Genomic DNA, 27,130 nt, shown 5'->3' on the forward strand with positions numbered 1-27,130 from the left:
TTGAAATAAGTTCTCTTGGAGACTAAATAGAGAATCCCAGAATGGTTTGGGTTGGAAGGACCTTAAATCCCATCCAGTGCCATGGGCAGGGACACCTTCCATCATCCCAGGCTGCTCCACGGTCAAAAGTCCAGCCTGGCCTTGGGCACTGCCAGGGATCCAGGGCCTGCCCACCCTCCCAGGGAAGGATTTCTCCCCAGTATCCCATCCATCCCTGCCCTCTGGCACTGGGAGCCATCCCCCTTTTCCCTAAGTCTGTCTCCATCTTTCCTGCAGCTCCTCAGGCGCTGGGCACAGGCACCTGCCCATGTGGTTTGGTGCCCCAGGAGGTGCCCCTGCCCCTCACCAGGACACCAAAGTGAGGGTTTGATACCCCTGCACACATCTGGACTCCCTTCCAACCCCTGCACGCACAAGGAGCACCCTTGGCTCCAAGCACCACGCTCCAAATTCCACAGCTTTACAAGCACAACGTCTCAGCTGCTTGCCAAGCTCAGAGCGCTGCAATAAAACACCCACACAGTGACAAGAATGAGACTTTAATCAGTTTTAAGTGGAGTTTTAACACTAAGAGATAAAGGGTTGTTAAACACAATAACAAACGGACATCTGATTTGTATGAGGCATTATCCTGTACATGTCATACTTGGTTTTTGTGTATTCTCAGTTACACACAGAGCCACTGTTGCACAGCACAATAGTATTTGAAGAGGCTGAATCAGAGTAAGGCTGCTTAACAGACTGATTTTTTTTTTTCTTTTAGTATCTATATATATATATGCTATATGAAAACAGACTGGAAATTTGAACTGGCAGAGAAAAGCAGCTCTGCCAAAACGCTGCAGTTGGAGCCCCTTTTAGTGCACAGTCCCACCCCATCCATCTGCATGCACGACACTTTCCAACAGTATTGAGAAGGTAAACGAGGCACTTCGTGGCAACCACAGGCATCGTTAACATATTGCACACATTTGCTAGGACTAAACATGGAACTTGCACACCAGCATCCTCTTTTTGGATTATTTGAAGGTGGTTTTTTTTTTGTTTGGTTGGGTTTTTTTTTTTTTTTTTTTAATTTGGAAAGCTAATTTTGATGCTGCATGTAAACTCCACTTCAGTTTACAATGTGTGCCCTGGGGAGGAATTTGGAGGCTTGATTTGTACAGCTGCCCTGGAGGAGCTGTGGCAAAGATTTCCACTGGGGCTGCCCAAGCCCAGGGGATGCTTCAGGGCCTTACAGTTAAGCTCTTACCAAAGTGATGCCTTCAAGTAGTTTCAGACATGTAAGCTCTTGCACATCCCAACAGGCTGAAGCGTACAGTCCAGAAACTCAAGGAAAGATTACCTACAGAATGCAGCTCAAGCTAATTATGAATACTGTCATAAATAAAGTTTTAATAAGGACTCAAAAACCTTTCAGTCATAGCAATTCTTGTCAACTTCTATGGGGGTGGTAACTGAAATAAAGTATAGGAGAGTATGTATAATATATATTTATATATATAATATATATATATATATAATGCCATTTTTCCATTTCCAATGACTACACCATAAAATGTAAGCAAGGCTTCTCAAAGACGTTGAAACATTAAAAAACAAAATTAAAAAAATCAAAACCCTCATTCCAACCTTCACATTCCAAAGGAAAAATAACAGTGCAAAAGCCCATCCTTGCGTCCTGATTCCCGATCCGGCGTCACCGACTGGAGCTGCACCATCCAATCCTGATTATCCAAAGTGGGACACGCAGCACTGCCAAGATCTCAATGCTATCCAAGCAGGAGCAGTTTGCTTTATTAAGCACAACACAACTTTCAACTGTTATAAACCAGACAGGGTGAATACATGATTGGAAGGGTAAGAGTTAAAATTCCTGTTCCCAAGGGAAAACCACCTCCTGCTCGTCACAATGAGCACTGAACCTTGATCCATTAAAGTCTAATTAAACCTGTAAGTTGGAACGTGTTACCAGCTTTGTTAGAAGTCAGAATCATGAATCTGAGGAGCAGAATTGGCCAACAGAAACCAGATAAGAAAAAAACTCTTTAAAAGCCCTTTACACCTTGGTTTACCAATTGTAATTAGTGGAAGTCCTGCCTTGTGTGGTTCAAATTCCAACCATTAATGCTGCTGTACAGGGCTCTGACAGATCCCATTCCTAATTCTGGCTGAGAACACAGCTCATGAACTTCCATGTCAGCACCAAGAAGTTAATTAAACGGGGGGATGTGTGTTCTGCACCCTAAAAAAAGCATCAATTTGGGGTCAGCTGTTCACAGCCCCCTTAGAGGGGCCTGTTTGGGCAGTGACTTCACATCTGGATGTGCCAGCAGCTGGACTCCAGAGCCACCTCAGCCAACTTTGAGCCCTACCCTAGGAACAGACAATCCAACACTGCCACTTGGTTTAGAAAAACAATCTGTTGGGTGGTTTGAGGGGTTGTTCTTTATACTAATGTATTTGGGACAAGTTCTGCTTTTTAATCTCCATCTACAGCGTTGAGAATTTACTGCAACACTGGTTTCCTGTCTCTGGTGTGTAATGTCCGTTTTTTAAACATTGCAGGTAAATGAGTATTCAAGTAAAATTCCCTAACAGTTAATGACTTTTTTTTTTTTTAAAAAGTGTGCAAAACTGCAAAACTCATTGTAATAGAATGTGTAAGGTCAAAGGGGTGGAACGGCTGACAGAGGTTTGATTGAATAAATGCATCAGAAATCTTCCAAACAAACACTAACCTGGAGAATCTCCAATGACATTTCCTGTGCACCATTACAAAATCTTTTTATATGCATGAGAGGGAAAAAAAAAAAAGCTTGCAAGGCAGCACATGAAGTATTCACAGCAGGAATATGATTGAAAAACTACTAATATAAATGTAAGATGTTGACTGATGTTTTTGCACTAAGAGCATCTGACTTTTAGCACTGGCCTTGATTACACAGGAGATGGAGCAGCCATTACAATTCAGAAAAAAATCCCAATAAATCATTGTCAAATTTTGTAACCATTTGTTTCAAGCTCTTACTTTAGTTGATAGCCTCCACATTTGTATGGTTAAGTCATTGTTGCTGTGTTTCCTCTTGTTATTTTTTTTGTTTTGTTTTTTGTGACCCCAATTCCTTGTCTCCCTTCATAGCGCGGGTCTCGTGGGTGTCGTGAAGGTTCATTCCTGTACCCCTAGACAGAATCACTCTCTCTAGCTGCCTTTTCTAGCACCATTACACTTTAAAAAAATGAAAAATGCACAAACAACAAGCAGTGACAGCGGCGACTCCTCACCCATTGTCCCGGATGAATTAGGGCAGCATGCTGAGGAAAGGTGCATGGAACAGCCGGATATGGTACACAGGCCACGCTCCCTTCCGAGCATCACCTTCCAGCCCCCATCCAAAAAACATGCATTAGAATGTAGGAAAAACCTTCTAGAAACATCTCTTAGCCAACTGCAGACTTTTCTGTTGCCACACAAGTGCAAAAAAAGGGGCAGGATGTGAACCTGTAAATATTTTTTTTTTCGGTTTTTGAAACTTCGCTTGGTGACAGAACACAAAAGGAAAAATTCCTACGCATACACATTAGGTCTGTCTCCACTTTTATAAAACTGGAATAAAATGGGAAAGTGCCATGTTTATAGTTCCTAATTGAAGTTTTAATGTCCTTTGACACAAAAAGGTATATACATAAGAGCTACGTAACCTTTCTTTTACCCCCCCGACTGGACAAGTGTCAAACCCTGTAGATTTGTAGGGCAAAACGAGATTGGTCAGGAAAGAATTGTTCCTATAACTGGTAATCTGACACTATGTCCTTTTGCCATTTAGAAAGGTCCTTTTTTTTTTTTCAGTTTATTCAAGTTTGCCTCTCTTCATGGTTTGTTTTTTTTTTTGTATGGTTCTTTTTTATCTCTGATAAAAAAAATATTCAGACTTTTGTAATCTGCGTATGCTGATCTTCATCAAAAGGTTCATTCTCTGGATCAGAGTCAGTGGTGTCAGAGTATCTATAATGATCAGGTTCATTGTCACTAACATCTGGTGTTACAGAAGTTGAACTGCTAGCCTCTGGGTTTGATGGCTCTTCTACTGTTTTTGTGAAAAATAGCTTCACCTGGGGAAGGAAAAAACAACATTTACAAAGGGAACCCAGAAAAAAAGCAACTTTTAACAGCACAGGCCCTTGGCTACCCTGAGTCCCACCTGTGCTCCTCTCCCCAGACAGAGGTTTGCCAGCCTCTCCATACCACCCCTGCCAAACAAAGACCTGGCAAAGCAGCAGGATTTTCCAGCCCAGCTGCAGGAATTGTGTCTGGCTGAGTGCTCAGGTGCTCCTGAGCTGCGGCAGCAGGACATCCTGGCACACCCTCCTGCCCTCCACAGCTCCCAGAGCACCAGGAGATTGCAGCAAGAGCACACAGGAATGAACAAAACTCTCTAGTGGGTGACTTGTGTGTGGGAAGTCTGATCCAAGCAATACTCGAGCAGCTGTGACCATTACCTTCAAATGAGCTCTGGATGATCTTTCAGAAGGAAGTCAGAAAATGCTGGAATTCTTACAAATGCCTTTTGCACATTTCAAACACTGCTGGCAATGGCTCATACAGCCAAAGCTAAAGTGCCAGGGTAAGGTATTCCCAGAATCACAGGACAGCTGGGGGTGAAGAGACCTCTGGAAGATCCAGGCACAGGAGCACTTCCAGGTGGGCTTGGGATGAATCCAGAGAGGGAGACTCCACACCCTGCCCAGGCAGCTGCTCCAGGGCTCTGCCACACTCATGGAAAGAAGTTCTTCCTCGTGTTGAGGTGGAACTTGTGTTTCAGTTTATGGCTTTTGCTCCTCATCCTATCACTGGAACAGTGACAGAACGGAGCCTGGCACCCTCCTCTGCCAGCCCCTGGAGAGGTCTGTGTGGATTGATGGGATCCCCCCTCAGCCTTCCCTTCTCCAGACTGACCAGGCGATGCTCCAGACCCCAGATCACCCTTGTGGCTCCCTCTGCTTCCCATGGACCAGGCACAGCTGGAAATCAGCTCAGCTGCTCAGTGTGCCCAGCCCACAGCTCAGGCACTGCAGCTGGAGCAGGGAAGATGCCACCTGGCCACCGGCTCTCCCAGCCCCTGATGGCTTTGACAAACACCTGGAACAACCTGAAGACTTCAACCCCAGCCTCTCAACATCCATCAGCTCCCCAAAAACCAGAGCAAAGTACAAAGCTCAAAGTTTTGCCAAGTGATGGTAATACCAACACATGAACTCAGCTTCTACACAGCAGTTTCACATGGTCCCTCCACAGGCAAGACAGACAAATCATGCAGCTTTTCAGCTTTGTTCACACATAAAATATACTGACCTTGAAGTTTGGAGAGAAATATCTGTTGGCTTTGTCTTTATTTGCTTTGTCTAGATCGTTTTTTGTTAATGTAAGGATTAAATATTCCTTATCATTATCTGAGCGCTCTGTACTGAAAATACCATCAAGTTCCTGATCTGCAACTAGACTTCCATTTTCTACTTTGTCTGAATTTTCATCCAGTCCTATGAAGAATGTATTTACCCAAAAGTGAAACATTTTGTCCTGGGGGAGGAAGAACACAGAAAACATTCTTGCTTTAGTATTCACTAATGGCACGTTAATTAGACTGCTATCAGCATCTGGTCAAAAACAGATTTGCAGTATCAGGCAAAACTTGGTTGGACAACAGTATGTTATTTGTTACATTGCATGCAAAGATTTTCACCACATCTAGACAACACACAAAAATCTGCATTCATCAAGCTCAATTTTAACCAATTAAGCTTTTAGAATTCACTCATGGAGAGCTGGGCTCAAAACTATCATACCTGCAATAAAAGCAGATGATAATAAATTCAATAAACTTAAATTTGCAATCCCGAGGCATAAGTAGATTTTTTTTTCTTTTTTGCTCATACCTTGCCAAACAATCCCTAAACCCAACAGACAACCTGTGAAGGAGCTGAGGTGTGTAATACTGAATCCCCCCTGTAACAGAAAGCTTTTCTTATTTTTATACAGAAATATTTACAATTGAGCAAAACCACAAATCAGTAAAGGATTCATGGGTGCTTTGTTGAGATGCTTTCACCCACTCAGACCTGTGCTGAGCAGCACTGAGAGGGAGGCAGAGCCAGTGCCTGCTGCCCTGCAGGAAGGTTTTAGAGAGAAGCTGAGGCAGTGGCAGCTGAAGGATGCTCAGCTCAAGCAGAATTTGGCAGATGAGCATCAGCAGTTTGATTCCCCACTCTGCCACAGCCCCAGCTGCACCAAGAGGCAGGACAGCCCTGTATCAGAGATCCTGAGGGCTCTGGAGAAGCAGCTTTCTGCCAGCCCAGAGCTGATGTTTCCCAGGTCAGCTCTCCTTGGCAGCTTGGTCCTGATGGCACACCAAACCCCTCTCCCTCTGAGCTACATCCACTTGCTCTTTACACACAAAATCTTCTCTTTGACTTTGATGTGCCTTTTCAGGCTCAAGATCCAAGATGCAAAAGGCCAGTTCTTCCCACAAGGGTCAGTATTCCTGCATTGCTGCTAAAGCTGCAGGGGAAGTAAGCCACTGCAGAACCTAACATTCCTTGGTATTACACAGGACCAGAACACAAACTCACTCCTTCTGAGCTAACTCACATATTTTGGTTTACCAAGGAGCTCTAATTCCAATTTCTTACTGGAAAAATCCATGTCCTGCCCTATCTTCCTATTCATCTCTGCTGGTAAGGAGCAGGGGGAAATCAGAGGTGGAACAGAAAGAAGTGGTTCCAGTGTGTGTGACATGAGCAGGCCTCCTGCTGAAGGCAGTTTGGCACCAGCAAAATACCACAGCAATTTCCTGATCCAATGAAAGAGGGCAGGGAAGAGCTGGACTATTTCTTAACTCACACTCATCCTCCTCACAAATTTGTTCCAACAGGATACTGGGAATGCACAAGTGTCCCTCTCTGCCAAAGGTCAGCAGACTCATTTTCAGTATTTTAGGTAAAGCCTATAAAACCATTTCCAGCTTGTCTGCATTTCTGTAAGCACCTGAGAGACCCCAAGGCAGAAATTAAAAATCCAGCCAGGAACACTTCTGGTAGTTGAGTTCCCCACTTCACCACGTGCCTCTCTCCAGCACTTTGGGAACAAAGTTCATCTAGCAAATGAGTTGTTTCGGGAGTCTAGCAGATGTTTGCCACTGCCACTGATCCCCTTCAAGCCACACCATCTCTGCAGAAGCCTTGTTGGAGCCCATCCATGGGAGGCAGCACTTAGCAGGTTCTTGCCAGGCCCTGCTTATACATTTCACACACTCCTCTTTCCCCAGGAACAGCCTTAAAAATGCCCTGCCCGAGTCTGGAGTTGAGGATGGATATCCTGGGTTCACTCTGCTGATGTCTCTGCCCCAGAGGAAGAGGAGCAGACAAAACCCCTGTGAAGACAACCTCAGGGGACCCCAACCCAGGCTCCTCCTCACCCACACAGTGAGTCCCTCAGAAAAAACTCCATGGAGGTGAGATGTTTACTCCTGCTCGAAGCAAAGGAGCTGCTCAGGTCAAAAGAGCCAAGCAGCAGCTTTCCTGCTGGAAACCCCTCTGGAGCTGGTCCCCAGTGCCACCCGGGTCCCCTCCACGGGGATGGATGGCTGGAGAACGGCTCCTGCCAGCAGCAGAAAAGCAGTGGCACAGCTGAAGAGGCTCCTGCATGGGAATCAATGCCAGCAGAAGCAGAAGGCACAGTTTGGTTGTGCCTCACCTTCAGCTCCATGAGTGCAGAACCAGGAGGGGTTTAGTTGGCACTTTAAGGGCTGGGGGAACTCAAGTTTCACTGACAGGGGCTGACAGACAACAAACCTCTTCCTAGACAGCTTTTAATCTGTGTTCCTTGGGACAAATTTGCAGAGGTCTTCAGGGACTCAAACTAAACAATACAACTCAGCTGAGCTGGTCATTTCTCCTTTTATCTCTCTCCAGCTTTTTGAAGCATCAAGTTATTTTCCTTTCCTTCCCACTACACAACTTAATTAGCCTAATAAACTGAGTTCATGGGTCTTGGAACATGGCATGGCCACTAAAATTGAGGGAAGACTTGGTCATGTTTCTTGGAATCAGCTCTTTAAGGCTGATAACTGTGTCACTGTTTTCACAGAAGAGCAAATCCATTATTAAAAGTCAGGATTCAGCTGAAGCGTCAGGACCCAAGATATTTCATGGGAGACAAGGAAGAAAGATGATGTAATATGGGCCAAAGATAGGAATTTTAAAAATCAAGGCATGAACTGAACTCAGGCTTTATATAGCAAATCAAAATACCAGACTAAGTGCTCACATAACACAAGTTAATGAACAGACTGCTGAAAAAAAAAGTATTAGAGATTGTTTTTCAATGTGTTTTGCTTCACTTCCAGTTACATCACAGACATCTGTCTTAAAAAAAAAAAAAAAAATCAACCACAGATGTACTTCTTCCCATAACCAAATCTGTGCCATAAATCTCCAGTGCAGTATCAGATGAGACAGAGGCTGATTTAATCCCACAATTCTGACAAACACTGCTTGTTCCCACCTTGTGCAGTTTCTCAGACTGACAGAAAAAACATTCTCCACTACAGAGCTGGTCTCTAGCTTCAGATTGGGATCCAAATCCAAGATTTAAGGCAGCAATCAGGAGCTCCCATGTCCTCCTGGGAGCTCAACTTTTGCAGTTATTTCCACAGGCACTCACAGTCACTCTGCAGCACCCACTGAGGGTCTGGAGATGCTCTCCAAGAACGGGGATCTTGCTTCAGCCTGTTCCCTAGGCTGCCTGCTGGAACTTCCTGTACCATTTGCAGATCAACACTGAGTCTTCTGACATTTTCAGATTTCATTCCTCAGCGTTTGCTTAACAGCAACTGCCCAAAGTCTCACTGAACTCTGCAGCAGAACTTATCTCTACACTTCAGAGATGAAATGCAACTGCTCAAACAATGCTGTCAGCCCTCCTACGCTGGACTCTGGGGATAAAACACCACCGACTCTCACAAATTAAACCCACATCAACATTTCCCTCTCATTTGTACTGGGAGGACTCTCAAAAAAAGGTCTCCTTCACCCCCAGGCTCTGCAGGCAGGAAGATGAGGAAATTTCTGTATTCTTTTTAAACAGACTCCCATTGAACCTTAGAGTGATCTAAGGATACTCTGAAATACTTTCAGATTATCATGTCAACATCAATAACTGGAAGAAAAAGGTTTTGCAGAGAACCGTGGAAGCAAAACTAGAGTGACTACAGCAGCAATCTGGGATGGAAGAACAGTCAAGCTACAAGAAAAGCCATGTTCAAATCAAAAATCCCCCTAATTACTAACTTTACCCATCAGAAATTCATCCACAGTCACAGCACTTGAGCCTCAAGCCATTTTGTTCTCATGTGGGCATGCATTTCTTTCTTGAAAGGAAGTAGCTACAGCTCACTGAAGAAATAGTCTGAGACTAAAGTAAACAACTTGATTAAACAAGAAATGACCAAGAGTTGGGGCCTTCCTAACTGATGCCAGGTGGCAGAAACTATGGAAGAGATGAAACTTTTCCAAGGCTGTCAGCCCTGTACCAACACCCCAGTGGCACCAATGATCCTGTGGCTGAGGTCAGCTCCCAAAAGCCACTGAATTTGCTTAAATTAATTTTTTGCCATTAAAAGAAAGGACACGTGGCTGCTTTAAATCTCACACCGACTCTGCAACGTTGGGTGTTTGAAGTAATTTGGTCATTCAGGTTTGGTCTGATTTACGGATAATTTTATCCAAAATTGAGGAGGACTCTCCCTACAGAGAGCTCTGCAGATAATGCTGCTCTTCAAAGGATTGGGAAATTTGGAAGCAAGTACAAGTGAGGGAATCTAGGGCACTTCAGCTGAGGTCAGTGTTATCAAACACCAAACCAGAGCCAGGGCAAAGAAGTTTTTTTCATCTCCAGAGATGAGACATAGCCATTCTCCAGCCTGAGACTCAGAATGGATCAAGAATTACACATTTAACTGATCTTATGATTTTTTTTTTATTATGCTAAAGTTAAAATTCAGGCTGGTCAGTATGTGATGTCTTTAAGACTTCTTTAGCTACCTGTAATCTGCTAACAGAAAACATGGGAAGAACAAGAACCAGTGGCAAGAAACAGATTTATAATTCCACTTTTCATAAAGCGGGTTAATAAAGCAGAATCTCTGAAAGATAAGGTGCTGTTGCTCCTCATGATGCTGCTCCTCTTGAATCAGGTGATTATTACATAAAGGGACTTTTAAAATACAAGTCTCCCCAGTGGAGGGCCTTCAGTTCTGGGGTATTGGGTAAAAGATGTGTGGACAGTTGATCTAGGAAAGGAACAGGCACAGATGTGCAACACCTGGACAGAGAAATATGTTCAGTTTGAGCAAAGGTAGGTTCTCCTGGCACCAGTGCCCCCCTTTGCCCTCTTCTCACCTTATTCACTTTATGCAACAGCCAGTGCAAGGACCACGTGGAAGGGAAGCTCCTGCATTTGCAGCAGAGCTGAGAGAGGTGATCTTAGCACAACTGTGGAACATCTCACACCTATTTTCCTCTGTCCTCCATTCATACTGAAAGCTGAGCCAATAAGACGCTTGATTCAACAGATATTTCACAGAGATTATCAAGATTTTTTTTTTACTGGGTGATGGCAGTTTCCATCTCAGAAAAGTTTGCAGATGTGAAAAGAACCACCTTCACCACTTCTTTGGCTCTACCAGGTCAAAAACACTGAGCAACTGAGCACCTCTGCACTATCTGTAATCCACAGAACCCAGATAGTTTGGGTATTTGATAAGAAGAGACAAAAAGGAAAATAAAAAAAAGGACAACAAAAAAAACCCCCAACCAGCTACTCAGAAACTACAAAGATTCTTAAGAAATGAAACCACAATCTGACAGTCTGAAACTCCAGCACAGTAATCCTCCTGCTGTGGTTCTGCTCTTCTATACACTCCTGAAGACTCAACTCATACTGCAGAAACTGTGGGTGCTCATGAGGGGCTCTCATCACTCTGTCTCTGCATCTCAGTGCTCTCTCCAGGGGTAAAACAAATACAGGAGTTTGCTCTTGGGGCTGCAGAGCCAAGATCCTGACCTGCACACTGGGATTTCAGGGATAGGCAGGGCAGCACAGCACTTCCCATCAGGTCTGTCTGCAATCCATGTGTTCCTGGAGATGGCAAAGGAACAACAAACTCACAGGCCAGATAGGAGAGGGTAGATAAGTGCTTCAGATGTTGGGGCTCTGCATCAGCTCCTCCCTGCATCCCTCATGTTCAGCTCACAATACTCTGGGTGCTCCTTTAGAAGTCTTTTGTCAGAACTGGCTGCTTGCATGTCAATAATCTCAGCTTTGAAACAGAGTTTCTACTTTTAAAATGCTTTTACAGCCTCTGTACTGCACATAACTGCACTGACCAACTGAAACATCTCCTCAAACAGGCAGAGAAGGAAAGCAGGGCCACTAAGGAACTGTCCAGAGACTTTTGCAGACACCAGCACATGAACTGAACTTGTTCACACAAGCCAGCCCACACAACAGTGTGCATGTTTACTCACACACAGCTGCCAGGTACAACCTGTGTGCACAGCTCTAAGTGATGTTACCTCATCACTTCTTTGTCTCCTGATCCACTTGAGCATTTCTTCCTTTCATGAATTCACTCACTGAATGCTCTTAAGTTTTCTAACCTCCGTTCAACAACGAGTAACTACTGATGAGGAGTTTTAAGGAGCAAAGACCAAGGTAGCCTTTAATCAGCATAATCTCATCCTCACCTTTTACTCTGTGAGATCCAAAGCGGCTCCACAAGCACCAGAACGAACAAAACTCAAGGATTCAGCTTTAAGAACTGGCTGACTCTGGTTTCAAAGTTAAGTCCTAGGTTAATTTTTGCACAACTGAGACCCTAACGAAATCCTCAGCCCTGGGGGAATTCTCTAAACCTCTCATGTCAAGGCACTGCAGCTGGGAACAGAGAGGTGGTGGAAGAGATTGCAGAGATACTTTTACAAAGTGCGTGGGAACTCAATTATCTCAGAAATTCAGCTAAATTTGACAGATGGGTACAAATCAGCCAACAGCACAGACAGGATCTTCTGTGCCTGCTCAATCCTCAGGAAAATTTAGTGAAGAAAACAGCTGGAGTTAACTTGCTCAGTATGCAAGTCTATTTTTAGAAGGTGAATGTTTCTTCCTCAATTAGATTACTCACTACTATCCAAACGACTGCAATACAGACCCCGGATCATTTTTACCCAACCTTTGTACTTAATCTCACAACTCCCCAAACACCCAACTTTCATTTTGTGGTCAACTGGCTCCTTGGGAAAACCTGACATCAAAGAATTAAATGCTGTGATTACACATCCCTGAAAAATAACCAACATCCCAACTCCCAGCATCAGGGGCTGGCTTGACAACATTTCCCAGAGAAAGCAAGGAAACCAACCTTTTTCAACATCTTGTTCTGTTTGTGGAAGAATTCCACTTTGATATCACCGCATACCGGCAAAGGTTGAGGGAATTCAAAGTACATGTACTTGTCTTCACGTCGCGAGGGTCCTGAAGGGGAGGTGAATATCTTTACCTTTAGCTGGTACACCACAAACTGAGGATCTGTGGGACAAAACAGAGTGTCACTTGGTGAGAAAAGCCTCCAAAGTGTCCAAAAGAGCACAGCAGTGGTAGCAGAAACAAAATCATGAGCTAGGATATTTTCAAAGTTAGCTAAATTTCTATTAAGGGTTTAACACCACAGGGGATCAAACTTTGCCAGATGCTACTGGAAACAACCATAGAGATTTCTGTCCTTCATGCCAATGCTTTCAGGCCACTAGGGAGTTCCTAAAACATTATTTCTTTTTTATATAATGACTGTAAAATGTGACAGTTCCTTGCATTTTCCCCCTCCTCTCTATTGCACAGACCAAACAAAGTGAGAGGTTTTATTCTCTCCCACCTCTTCCAGTTGTAGAGTGGCTGGTCATGTCAGCACAAACTGACTCTACTCTTACAGAAACAAGAAAAAACAAGACAAAATTGAATATTAATACTGAAAACCAATCAGAAGAGCCTAAAAGGTGGTTCTGTAAATCACCATCACCAGTGCCAGCCATGGCATAACTTCCCCAGTTAAATCTGCAGGGGTAACACTGAAACTAAAAGGGAGTTTTGGTCCAGTTTAGAAGAGGTGCTTTGGAAATGGTCAGGTCAGACAGCCCTGTAGAGCTGTGGAAGTCCCTGCTAAACACACCACACTGTCCTGCTGAAGGGCCCAGTGGTGACACTATTACTGGCAGGCTCAGAGAATCCCAGGGTGGTTTGGGTTAGATGGGACCTTAATGCTCACCCAGTGCCACCCCCTGCCATGGCAGGGACACCTCCCACTGTCCCAGGCTGCTCCAAGCCCTGTCCAGCCTGGCCTGGGACACTTCAAGGGAAGCCCCAGCTGCTCTGGGCACCCTGTGCCAGGGCCTGCCCACTCCCAGGGAACAATTCCTTCTGTGTAGCTCACCTGAATTTCCCCTCTGGCAGGGTCACCACGGCTCCTGTTGCAGCGTCCCTGTCCACCTGCCCTGTAGCCCCTTCAGACCCTGGAAGGTGCTGTGAGGTCTCCACACACCCTTCTCTTCCTGCCCTTATCTGCCTCGAATCCTCAGGGCTGTGAAACTTTGTCATCCCCACATTCAGCCCTGGAGGCTGGACCCTGCCCTGTCAGTGCCTTTCAAGCAGCAGAATGATACCAAGGAAGGCAGATTGAAAATTACTGCCATCACAGCTGACAACACAGCTAAAGACACACCACCATCGATTTCATACTCTGAAACATCACTGAGAACTCCACAAAAACTGAAAATATTGCAGCATACAACTGCCAAGCTCGATAGCAACTTTATCTTCTCAGGTGCTTGGGCAATCTGTTATCTGGCCCAACATCCTCCCACGGCTGTAAACACCACCCCAGCAGCCTCCCATGGACACACAGGTCAGCACTCACTTGGGCAGTTCAGCCTCACAAGTACAGCCCAGCTCATCCAAAATATAAAATAAGTGGTAATTGCAGAAATCTGCAACCTCCACACCTCTTCCCTAAGGCAGAGGGATTTTGGCAGAGGCTGCTCCCTCCCTCCTCCTCTACAGCCTGACAAGCTGCTCCACTGTTTCTTGTGTGTGTTACATGTTCAGGTGCTGTCTCACAACAATATTAACTGGGCAATTTTAATCAAAGCCACAGGAGGCACTGGAATTAATTACACGTTGCTGTAATCCCCAAAGCAAAACCATCAGATTTTTTCCACCAACAAAAACCAAGCACGCAACACAAGGCAGTCATTGCCCCGTAACACAGCCCACAGGACAGAGCAGAATTTATTTTTGTATTTCAAAACTTCATGAAATCTGCTGTTCCTCACTAAACAGTGTATCAGCAGATGAGATTAATCATTTACGTGTATTAATGCTTTAGAAACCTCCACATAAAGAAAAGTTTATTCCAGAGTTAATTAGCTATTTACCCAGTCGAACTGATTCATTTATTTTTTTTTTTCTTTTGAACATCATGGGAAGAATGATGTTGCTGCATTGGAAGCCAACATGCCATTAGGCAAATGTTTTTCAGAAATTCATGTTTCCCAAGAGTTGCTGTGTTAAAAAAAAGGGAGGCTTTTCATTAAAGTAAGGAGCAAATACCCAAATAAACATAAAATGGTGGAGTCCCCATCCCTGGAGAAGCACAAGGAATGAGTGGATGTGGCACTCTGTGTTCTGGTTTGAGTGACAAGGTGGGGACTGGGCACAGGCTGGACTCGATCTTGGAGGTCTTTTCCAGCCTCAGTGGCTCTACACGTGGAATCACTTATCTTCCAACCATTCAAACTCTTACATGTAATAAAATAGTCATGAGTCCTTCGCAGACTGCACCTGGGAGATCCCAGTGGACAGAGCTCACAGAGCCAGCAGGTTTTGGACTGGGAGGTGTTTAGATGTGACTTCCTCCAAGATGTGCAGCTCTTGGTGCCATCACCCCATCCCAAGTGCCAAGAGGTTCCCTAGCAGAGGTGAAGGGCTGCTGGTACTTACTGCAAGTTCCGCTGCTGAACATGGGAATTGTTTCAAACATCATCTTGTGGAACAGCAGTGCCACTGGTCTGTAATCCAGGTGATTCTTTAACAGGTAGCTATAGTAGTACACGTAGCGTCTCTGACTGGGAATTGTCACTCCCTAAACAGAGGGAAAACAAGTGTCAAACACCTTGGACCAGCATCCCTGCCAGGGCTCCTGGCCATGCCCTCCAGCCCATAGGAACAGCTCAGGCACTGCTGACCAGCCCCCAGCACAGAGCAGGGCACTGCTCTGCCAGGTGCCCAGGGGATGGAGCACCTCCCCACCAGGAAGGGCTGAGGGAATTGGGATCCTTCAGCCTGCAGGGGAGAAGCTTTGGGGTGACCTCACTGTGGCCTTCCAGTGCCTGAAGGGGCCACAGGAAACATGGAGAAGGAACCTGGAGTGATAAGGACAAGGGGGAATGGCTTCCCACTGCCAAAGCAGATATTGGGAATTAGGAATTGTGCCCTAGCAGGGTGGGCAGGCCCTGGCACAGGGTGCCCAGAGCAGCTGTGGCTGCCCCTGGATCCCTGGCAGTGCCCAAGGCCGGGCTGGAAGGGCTTAGATCATCCTGGGACAGTGGAAGGTGTCCCTGACATGGCAGGAGGGCTGGAACAGCCCTCTAGGGTCCCTTCCAACCCAAACCCTTCTGTGATTCTGTGCTCTCCAAACACTCATGTCCAGCAATGAAGCAAAGAATGCAGATTTTTCTCATTTCTTAAGAACAAACACCCTGAGGGTAGTGTCAAAAATAGCCTCATGCTGCTGCTTTTTTGGGGATGGAAAGCAAAAAATGTTTTGTTAACAAGAGGTGCCTTGAACATACTCGAACTTTAAAGCATCACTACATTAAGGAATTCTAAAATCTACCACTACAGGAATTACATTTTGACAGCACTTTAAGTCAAAAGACTAATGCTTGCTAATACTACTGTACTCAAGACTGATGCTGCCTTTTCTATACAAAACATCCTGGAATATTTTCCCAAAAATGTGGAAAGTTTCATTAAAACAGGCCCAACAACCCAAAGTGTTCAAACTCTGAGGTAAACATTTGCTTTGAGAACATAAAACCCAACAATGCTTTTATTACTGATTTTAAATCAGCTCAAAGCCTCACATAAGGGAACAGTTTTAAAGCTTTTAGAGCCAATACTTTCAAGTAAAATTGATAGAGATAAAAAATTGTTTCATTTCCCAGAAAATGCATTACATGGTCTAGAACAACCTGTAACTGCAGACCTGCAACAGCATCAGTAAGGAATCTTTCTGATTACAACTGAATGTGGAATTGGAACAAACTGGAGATAAACAAAGATTTTTCATACACAAATCTCTGAGTATTTGGTGGCACAACCTAGACCTCATATTTCTATAAACTTTTAGTTTCACCTCGCAACAGCCAGGAGCTAAGAGTAACCAGAGTGCTTTTAATTCAGTAAACCTCTATTATGCACGCATGAAAATAGTCACTTCCTGCCATTTTTTAAAAAATGTTGATTATTATGTGTCCTTATCACTTGAGCTGCTTCTAAACTACACAAAAGCCCTTTCCCTGCAGCACTTGCACAATGACCTTCCCAAGCAGCCTTGTACACTGGCCCTGGTTTTGGCTCAGATGTCCTCAGTGCTTATCACACCCACTCACTCCTTAAGGGAGCTCTAAAGTTCTCCTTCCTGGGATCTGAGCTTCAGGACTGAGCAAATCCCAGCCCCAGCAGCGCTTGCCAGGCAGGAGGAAAGCACAGAGGTGAGGAGAACACATCCTTGCCTGCCCAGAGCTTCCTCAGGCCATAGTGGATGTGTCCTATGGAAAAACCCCAGGACAGCTGGGCAGGACAAGCAAGGCTGGGACCAGAACCAAGGGAACACTTTCACACTGATGGCAAACCCCACAGCAGAGCCAGTTCTTGTCCAACAGGGCAGTTTCAGTCCTGCAGCCACAGTTTGACTCCCTGGAGACACAGCCCTTAGATCCTGAGACTCTAAAAGCAGAACTCTGAGTTCTCCGTTTCCAAAGGCCTGCATTCCAAGCAGAACACTTTCCTAACAAATAATATTCCAAGGGGTGCAATCAACCACCACTTTTCCTCCAGAAGAATAAGGACAGGGAAGTAGTTCAAGCTTGTATTTCCTATCTATCACCATTTTTAAATAGATGTGAGATAAGCTCCTCTGGTCCCCATATGCCAGAGCTTCCCAGGGCATCCCAAACATTGCCAAGTACTGCCCCTGGTTCTCCTGTCAACGTAGCACAGGCAGGCTATGAAGAACAAATATTCTGGAAATGATATTCCCACACTCCCTTTAGGAACACACCTTGCTGTGAGAGTGAAGCTGCAGCCTCAGAGCAGGCCTAGGGCATCAGGTTTGGCAGAGGTTGGCACCTGAGCGTGTCCAACAGACAGACACCACAACTGAGGAGCTCTGACATCAGACATGGGAACTCTGCCCTGCTCAGAGGGTCATTCTGAGGCTTCCTCGCCAAAGTAATTGGGTTTCACTTCCTCTTCAGTTATAGCAACACCACAGAATCACAGCATGGTCTGGCTGGAACAGACTTAAAGCCCATCCAGTGCCCCCCCCTGCCATGGGCAGGGACACCTTCCACTGTCCCAGGCTGCTCCAGGCCCCAGTGTCCAACCTGGCCTTGGACACCTCCAGGGCTCCAGGGGCAGCCACAGCTGCTCTGGACACTCCCAACCCTCAGAGGGAAGAATTCCTTCCCAAATATCCCATCTAACCCTACTCTGTCAGCATGAAGCCATTCCCCTCGTCCTGTTCCTCCATCCCTTGTAAAGAGTCCCTGTCCATGTTTCTTGCCAGCTCCTTCAGGTACTGGAAGGCCACAATTAGGTCGCTCCAAGGCTTCTCCTCTCCAGGCTGAAGAACTCCAATTCTCTCAGCCTGTCTCCATATGAGAACTCTTAGGAGCCACCCTTGAAAATAAAACTCTATGGTGCTCAAAGAATGCCCCTGAGTGGATCATCTCCAGCATTTGAATAGCTGATCCCTATCCACTGAACTTCTTTCCAAGCCTAATCCTCACCACAAAACCCTTCAAGGCAGAAGCAGGAATAAATGAAGACCTTCTCCAGCTGTAGGAAGGTAAGCTGCCAGTTTTTGTCACCACAGTAGTGTGTCAGTATCTATCATAAGGGAAAATGAGATAAACTAATCACCTCAAACAGTGGAAGCAGCAGCTTCTTTAGAGGACGTTTTGGGGGAGTTACTTCTTCCCCAGCTCTAGACAACAGATAAGTACAGCTCTTTATCCAATTTCAGAAAACCCTTAGTCTCCTTTGGCTCAAAAGGAAAAAAGTCACTCGTACTCTGCAGTGGTGGAGAGCGACAGACACAACCATGCAGCCCACACTTCCTAATCTTCACCACTCCCTTCTTCTGACTAAGTTTCCCCCACTACAATGACTTTCAGAACCCAAAAGAGGCAGCTTGTAGAGGAAATAAAACACCCCATGAGAGGTTTTGCTCAGAGACAGCCTGGGCTCTGCCATGTCTTGCTGCCCAGCACAAGAACAGCAACTCTGAGCCTCACCTACAACAACTCTCACTTGATGGTGCAAAGGCCTCCCCGGAGCTGCTTCTCCCAGCAGGCACTTGGGAAAAGCTGGCTCCAGAAGTACTCAGGGCTGTGCTCCTGACCAATTAGTCATACTTCCTCTTGCAATTAGACTCACACTTCCTGCCAGCACAGCCTGAGCCCTTGCAGCAGCGCTCTGCTGGGAACATTCATGGCAGCACTGGTTGTAGCTGGGCTATTCTCAGCAGCTACAGGTGCAAAGCTGCCCTTGCTTTAAACCAAGAAAATCTGGTCCCTATACAAGCCAGTTTTCCTTTATCATATCTATGTTGGCCCAAAAAGAAAGAAAAAAGCCATCTGCTTGTCCCTTTGTGCAGAGAGCTCTTTTGATGCCTCATTGACTTTGAATTGAGGAAGTCAGTTATACAAAGGTGTGGTGAAATATCAAATCAGAGAGCAGCACTTGACATATAACACTGAAATATGGGCCACAAGGGAAGAAAAGGCTCCAGAAACCTGCACTGGAATACCTGTTTATAAACACTACTGAAGGATTATGTGAATCACATGCTGCCCACTGGCCACATCAAGATAACCAAGCTCAAGTGGAGCTGGGAAGGGAAAAAAGTCAACTCTTGCAGTAGAGACATTGAAACCAAAACAAGTTGCTGGTTACAGACAGTGTTTACAGTCAAGTAAACAAGGCTCTCCTTACTCCTGTTTGCTGAGTTCTCTCTCCCCTCCAAGATGTCCAAGGCACACTTGGGATACTGATAAACACCCAACTGGCCTTACCCCCAACTTGCAGAAACACAACCTTCTTTTCACAAAAGGGAAACTGAGGCACAGCAGGTCACTGTCTATTTGTTCAGTTCTATCGTTTTCATGCTGCTTTATCCAGCTCTGGAGATAACCCTTATCAGCAGGAGCAATCTACTCTGTTTATTCATTGCTCTTTCTTAGCCTCTCTCATGCACTTTTACCAAAAGCCACAAAGTTTTGATGGGAAACCTTGATCTTGTCTCCACTCCAGCATTACACCACAACCAACTCAGCAGTACATGGAATAAATAACAGCACCACCTTGTCAGCAGAGGAGACTGAGGAGTTTCTTACTCCTTGTGATGAATTACCAGCCAAATTCTAAAATTCTTTATGTGACACTCTCAAGAGCCTTCAAACACGAAGGTCTTCTTATTAGAGACCAACACACTGAAATTAATACTTTGTGTAAATATTCCAGGAACAGGGAGAGCTCTGTGCTTGAGAAGGTTGAAACTGGCTTGCAGGGATGATCCCCCCTGGGATGTTAAGCCACCACACTCAGGGAAATTGTAGAAGACAAGCAGGGAAATTTGCTAAAACAACCTTAAAAGTCACACCTTATCATCTTTGAAGAAGAGTTCAAATAAGGAGGTTAAATTCTCATTAATGAGGCCTAACCCTGCCAGAAAGGTCCTTAACTACCCTTTACAGAAAAGGGGCATCCAACAGTAAGGGCCTTCCAGTTGGAATATTCCCCTATGCATCTCCAAACTCCACCACAGCAGTTAAGGGAACATGAAGAGATGAACAACTCATCCATTCAGGCACAATCAGCTGGAACAATCCTCTTATTTGGGCTGAAAAAACTGAATGAGAAAGTTCACTGCCCCTCTGATGCACCATGCAGCAGAACATGCTGAAAAAGCCATTTAAAATCAGCTGTCCAGGTCTTCTTGAACAGGACATGTTAAAACCAGGTTGGTTTAGTGTTGTGACTAAAGGCTACTGCTGCTAAGGAAAGCTTTTCCATTTCCAACTGCATGGATCCAACCCTGTTGGAGCTAAATCAGACAACACGAAGGGTTTGAGCACCAAATGGATCTCAAGGAAGAAAAGCAGCATGTTACAGGTAGAGGGACAGAAGAACAGCAACAGCTCACCTTCTTGTCTCTGGTCCTTACTTCCCCATAGAAATCTAGGGCTTCTTGGGCCCTTAAAAACTTGCCTCGATGCAACAAATATGCACAAATCATTACACCAGTTCGTCCCTTTCCAGCTTTACAGTGGATTGCTGCCACATGATTGTCATCTTCACTTAGCCACTGGTCAAGATCTTCACAAAAAGGTTTGATGAGCTCCAGCTGTGGTGGGTTATGGTCTTCAAAAGGGTACTGTGCAACTGCAGGGAGAAGGAGGAGTTCATCAGAACCTCAAAAGGCAAAGCAAGCTCAGGTCACCTTTGTGACAAGCATGTAAAAATTCAGTTATTCAATAACCCCCCCTCATCTCACATACTGATATGTATTTTTAATTCCAGTATTATTCAGTGTATCATAAACACTGCAGACATTTCTCCATTAATCTGTAAGCAGACATCCTGCTCCATGGAGCAACTATTTCACACCTCTATTAAGCTGAGCTGCACAGGCTCTGTAACATGAATTTTCCAGAATTTAAGAGCGTGCTGGCACACAGAATAACCTTGTGAAAAGCCATTATCCCAGCAATAATTAAACTACCTGCTGAGAGAGAACAAGGCCAGACCTCAGTCACTGAGCAGACAACAGGAATTTTGCTGAAAAATTACTGATCACGGTTGGGTCTACATTGGGAACAAAGTCTCAAAAGCTGCTCAAAGGCCTTGTGAAACAAAAACCTGCCATTTCCATATTTCAAAAATGGTAATTGGGAGAGAAATCTCAGGTAAGACACTGGCAATGCTTATGGGGTTTAGAGTCAAAGCACTGAACAACGCTGTCCTGTATTCACACACACTTTTCCATCTAGGGATGAAAAGAATTTAAAGCGATGCAGGAAATGCAAGGAAACTCATGAAAGCTAAAAATAAGTACTAGGCAGAGAGCAGCACCCAAACTTCTCCCACCTCAGATCAGATGAGGGACAGTATCACCCTGACCAGCAGAACTACACACAATGTTCTGGTTTCAGCAGATGAACTTGATGAAAGTGCACCCCAATTCTCCATGGACAGCCTTGGGATCTTACAAACACAACTCTGGTACACTTCAAAATTCTCATCTAGAAACACCACTTCCTTTTCTGGGCTAAAAATGAATACATTTCATTTTTTTGGCAAGTGTCTGTACTGGTTTTGTAAGCACCACTCTGTAGTCACACATGCAAGGCTCCTTTTGATGAATCCCCAAGGACTCCAAGAGCACAAGTGAGGGGTGAAGTTATGGAACTGCTGGAGGACTGCAGGACAAGTCCACAGCCTTTTGGAAGGATCACCAACTTTATTCACTCACAGACTGCCCCCTTCATCTCCCAGAACAAATGGGGAAGCTGATGAAGTGAGTAATCTTTGCTAAAGAGGCAACACATGTTCACAAAAATCAACACACAAATTCTTCCACATGGAAGATCCAAAGGCTCCCCAAATGATCCTTAAAGCTTTATGTGAACTTAAAAGATGGAATTTATTTAGAAATCCCTAAGAAAAGAAGTTGCAAAAATGCTGCAGTTTGTCTGTACAGCTTTGAGTCTATCACAACTACAGCCAGCAATGTTTCCATGAAAAGGGGAGTAAAGAAGTCCTGAAAGAACAGCCTGAAAACTCCCAAGCAGTCACAGGATGCTGAAGATGCTCTCCAAGATTTGGAATCAAAGGCAAACCTTGTTGTACTTTCTTCAAAGCTGGAGTGAGAAAAGGAAATGGGTGCCCTGGGATGGTGTGGAGGGAGGAAAGAAATATTAAGCTGCACAGTCTTGAGCAGGACCTTGAGAAGGTGCAGTTCCTCAATGGTGCAGTTCTTCCAATGGACAATAATTCTGCTTGCTCTCTCCCCCAGCCCCTACACATTGCAAGACGAATCCCCATAGCACACAGAAGAGTTTGAAAAAATAGGAAAATCTGTGGCAAAGCAGAAGACAATTCCAGCATGTGGAAGGATTTCAGAAACTGGAAAAACCATGGACACAAAGCTGCTTCCCAAAGAAGATGAAGAGCTTTCAGTGTTTGGGGTTTAATGTGATGCAAGATCATCCTGGGTGAATAATGAACTATTCTGGTGTTTCACGCTCAGTACAATCAGAAGTTCCCTTTGCAGTCAGTTCACTTCAAGAGATTTTCAAGTACAACTTTTGTTCCTCTGCTTAGGGAAGTCCTGAGTCACCAATTTGGTTATCTGAGGTTAACTAATTCGGGGATAAAAATTAAAAAACCCAGCATGTCTTGTGCAGAGGAGCTGTGAAAGGGGCTGTCACAAACAGCATTTGGGGCTGGGATTGACAGTGAAGGGAGCTGAGCTCCCCCGTATCAAAAAGCAGAAACTCAAGCAAACATATGTTGTGGCCATATTAGAACATGTCCTCTTCTCTTGTTCCCCACAAAGCACTGCTCAAGCAGATCCTAAAATACTTTTTCCTTGCTGGTGAGTGTGGAGTGAGCTTTCAGGGCACTGTCATTCAACATCCAAAGAGCAAATCAGAAGCGCTGACGACTTCAGCAAGACAATTTCAGTTCTTCTATATTCAGACATTAAAACAGCCAATTACATTTTGGTCACGTTCTAAACCCTCTTCCATAACTAGATGGATGGTTTAAAATAATAATAATGGAAAATAGAAGCTGAGCCATTGCTGTGATGCAGAAAAAGACCACAATTTGTTCATCTCCTACAATTCCATAGGCACAAGGACTCCTCATCTACCCTCATCTGAGGCACAGGAACTACAACTTCTGAGCAAGAAATGCTCCTCTGCCCAAGGAAAAAAGGTAAATCTGCACTTATTTATTGCCTGAGGAGGTAATTCTGACACAACAGCTACATCAGTAGCCACTCACAAGGTCAAAAGACACCCCTGAAAGATTCCCCACTGCTTTTGGCAGCTCTGCAGAGTGTCTTTGATCATCTCTCTTAGAGATCACATGGGAATTAATTTTTATTTTAGCATCTGAAGGCTTGGCAAGATCTCCCAAAAGTTGCTTTATACACATAGTGATAATGGCTTAAACGTTCTCCATTTGCATCCTTCATAAGCACCAGACTCCTCCAAGCCTCACATGTAAATTGTACAAGGAATTTGTATTTCACCAAACAGAAACTTCTGTGTAACCCATTCTGCAGAAATTTTTTGCAACTGCAGACTTTGTGTTAGATCTTGATCTTTAACTGTCAGGAACACACTTTTTTGAAAGCATCAAGAATATAGCAAATTTTTCCAATGACTCAAAGCAATCTGACATCATTCCTTGTGCCCAAATCTCCTACATGACTATTCATCAGCTCCTCCTTTAGGCCTTCATTCACTGAGGTTTAAAGAGAACACACATTAGGCAGTAAAAACGTACCTCTGCAGTTAAATTTGGCGGTGTCATAATGTCTTTCAGCACATCTGAAAAAGAAAAATAGACAAGAGTTCAACACAAGTCTCTGAGGCACTCCCAGCATCTGTCACACCCTGGAAAATCATGCATGCCCATCACCTTTTATGATTTAAAACTAGAGGTTACACACAGGAAAAAAAAAAACTGTTTTGCAGCACACTGCTCAGTAAAATGTGAATTATTTTACTGAAAGGCAAATACTTACCCTCTGGTAATTGTAGTCCAAGGCTATGTTTTAGTCAGTGTGACTCAATTCATGCAAGTATGAGTTGAGTATGCACCTCCTAACCCTGTGCACGAGCAGCTCCAGCACTGGAGCAGCTTTGTGCTGCCAAACACGAGGAGAGCAGACAGCTGGGACCTTCATGCAGGGATGCTGAACCCAGAACACAGCTCAGGGTGCCTCAGCAGCAGTGTGGGTGCTCAGAGCAACGGGGATCACAAGGATATCCACCACAAACCCCACTAATATTATCACAGAGATCACTTGGATCAAGCAGAGATTGTGGCACTGCTCTGCCACTTGGCATTGATTCCTGAATTTAGGTGACCCCTGAAGGCCAGGCAGCCACATTCCCCCTCAGAAATGTGGAAAATTTCCCCTGGAAAATGGCACATTGAGTAGAATATCATGAGACACTAAAAAATATTTTTGTTGATAACAAGGATACACAAGCAATGGTTGAACACAGCCAATGCAGAGCTCCTGGCTCAGCTGCACTCAATTTGTGGGTATTTGCAGCACATTTCTGAAGGCTCTGGAGCTGCATCAGTCTCTCCCAACTCGAAGAGACCCTCTCCAGCTAGACAAAAACACAGCAAGCCACACATGATTTGCCTTGCCCAAGGACAAACAGCAGTGATGAGACACAAACCACCCCTCAGCTGGGCTCTAAACCAGCCAAACCAGCACACTAAGGAACAATCAGATCCTGGGCTAAGGGGAAAGAAGGCAAGAGTGGATACCCTCCAGAATTTCCCTTGGAAGATGATGTGAGTGAAAGTGCAGTTCAGAAAGGAAAATTAACAACAATCCTGCCAAGACCAGCTTGCATGAGGACCTGAGCAGCCTGATCTAAAGAATGGCATCCCTGCCCACAGCAGGGGGGTGGAACAAGATGATGTTTAAGGTCCTTCCAACCCAAACCATTCTGGGATTCTATGAAAGAGGACACCAGGCTGAAACACAACTGCTGGAGTCATTTCAGCAGACAAATCACACCTAGATCTTCAGTTCTGATTACAGCCTGTGCTCTTCACAGGATTCCAATTCCCACAGCAGTTTCAGGACTGCTATGAACTCATCTCTGCTTACCAGGTATGTTATGACTGCAGCCTTTGGAGCCACATGGAGCTTAGTTGACACTTTCAGACACACAAACTACTGGGCTGCTCCCTGTGTGACTGTAACTGGAGCCTCCCAGTGCTGCCCTGAGCTCTGCCACTGACACAGCCACAGGCAGGTCTGCTGGGGTTGTACATGCTCTCAGGGCTTCCCTTTCCCTGAATTCCAGAGCCTTCTCAGCTCTACCCTCTGCTAGGGAAAAGCCTGGCAGCTTTCACAGCTCCAATCACATTGCTGACACTTCATCTGGGTCAGAAGTGACCACGTTAAGCTGGCAGAGGGGAATCCCAAAAATATTATCTGCATTGGAGCCTTTGAGAAGAGAGCTGGATGCAGGATGTCCATCCAAGGGGGATGGAGCAGCCCCCAGCACAGGAACTTTGGGAGCTGCTAGGAAGCAAAGCAGTTAACACAAAGCATCTTATCCAGGAAAGCTTCCTGCTTCCTTCTAAAGAAACACCCAGCTCATAGGGGCAGTAAGAGATGAAAGTCTTCAAAACAGTTTTTAAATTCACAAATGGGCAGAAAACCCATCAAATTTGGAACTTTGAGAGAGTATCATTGAGCAGAATATCATGAGGGATTAAAAAATAGTTTTGTTGATGCCAAGGATACACAAGCAATGGTTGAACACAACCAGTACAGAGATCCTGGCTCAGCTGCACTGAATTTGTGGGTATTTGCAGCAGAAATCCCACCAAGACACACTCTGGAGATACTGGTGGGGCTTAGTGCTGCAAGTGCATTTGGGGTGGGGGTTTTAAACAAAATAGCATCAGATCTCCAGATGAAACCTGAATATTTTTTGGCATTTTTCAGGTTAAGGAATGGGTTGGCTGTTACTAGGATCCTCCTTAGGATTAAAGCGAGTTTAAAGCAACCCAGAAGCAAAGTGCTGCCAGCCAGACACCCTCCTGATCAGCCATGGTGCCACTGCTGACAGGACTTGGGGTGTCCTCTGCCAGAGCCCAGCCCCAGGGACACAGCAAGCACAGAAAATGCCCATTTTCATCACAGCTCCTTCCTTTAACCACCTGTCTGCAGGACAGCTCAAGGAAACCCACTGGAGAAGATGGAGATGATTACAACAGGGCATGTGACAATCTGTCAGCATGGGAAGTTAGGAGTTAGGAGATCCAAGTGGAAGAACAGATTTAAAGGAGATGTAAAACAGATTTAAGGAGAATACTGAAGAAATAGCAAAGGCAAACAAGAGAGGAGCAACACAAGAAGGAAAATTAAACTGCTGGGAAGTTAAAAGCCAAGATGTGAGGATGGGACATAACTGACATAGTTTCAGAAAAATCTCTAAATCCTTTTAGATAAAACTGCTCAATACATACATTATTATCAACTTCATGGAACAGCTACCTTAAGGGAACTCAAATCCCATGACAGATTTTTGAAATAATTCTGACTATAATCACGTAACTCCTCTGAACTCCCACCTCCTCCTTTGAAACACAGACAATAGATCGTTATTTACAAAGGATCAGCTTAATCTGAAGAAATGGAGTTCTCTGGAATACCTGATGGATGCAATTCCTTCCCATCTCCTGACCAAACTTTGCCACATTTCACCTGATGGCATTTTATGTGTATAAAATTTGCCTGCATAAGCATTAAGATATCTCCAGACAGTATTATCCTCTGAAATGTTTCATCTGAGGATGAATAAAGTAATTCTAGCAAGATTCATTTGTGATTGTTTTGCAGTTAACAACAAGAAAATAAAGTTTTATATAAGGAACCCAAAGACAAAAACTTTGGCACACATG

General features: G+C 44.8%; 1 protein-coding gene and 1 long non-coding RNA gene across 2 annotated transcripts in view; one reads left to right on the forward strand and one right to left on the reverse strand.

Annotated features, from left to right (window-relative positions):
• Positions 1–523: 523 nt before the first annotated feature.
• PTEN (phosphatase and tensin homolog) overlaps positions 524–27,130 on the reverse strand; it is a 54,902-nt gene continuing 28,295 nt past the window's right edge. Inside the window, exons 4-9 of the mRNA XM_030275735.4 lie at positions 23,972–24,015; positions 20,598–20,836; positions 15,107–15,248; positions 12,477–12,643; positions 5,354–5,578; positions 524–4,113 (exon numbers count right to left, since the gene is read on the reverse strand). Of these exons, the coding sequence (XP_030131595.1) occupies positions 3,928–4,113; positions 5,354–5,578; positions 12,477–12,643; positions 15,107–15,248; positions 20,598–20,836; positions 23,972–24,015 (1,003 nt within the window). The 3' untranslated portion in view covers positions 524–3,927. The remainder of the gene's footprint in view (positions 4,114–5,353; positions 5,579–12,476; positions 12,644–15,106; positions 15,249–20,597; positions 20,837–23,971; positions 24,016–27,130) is intronic.
• Positions 15,605–27,130, forward strand: part of LOC140684419 (uncharacterized) — a 58,502-nt gene continuing 46,976 nt past the window's right edge. Inside the window, exon 1 of the long non-coding RNA XR_012056659.1 lies at positions 15,605–15,628. This is a non-coding gene — a long non-coding RNA (uncharacterized lncRNA). The remainder of the gene's footprint in view (positions 15,629–27,130) is intronic.

Source organism: Taeniopygia guttata, chromosome 6 (genome assembly GCF_048771995.1).
Source record: "Taeniopygia guttata chromosome 6, bTaeGut7.mat, whole genome shotgun sequence".
Taxonomy (NCBI): Eukaryota; Metazoa; Chordata; class Aves; order Passeriformes; family Estrildidae; genus Taeniopygia; species Taeniopygia guttata.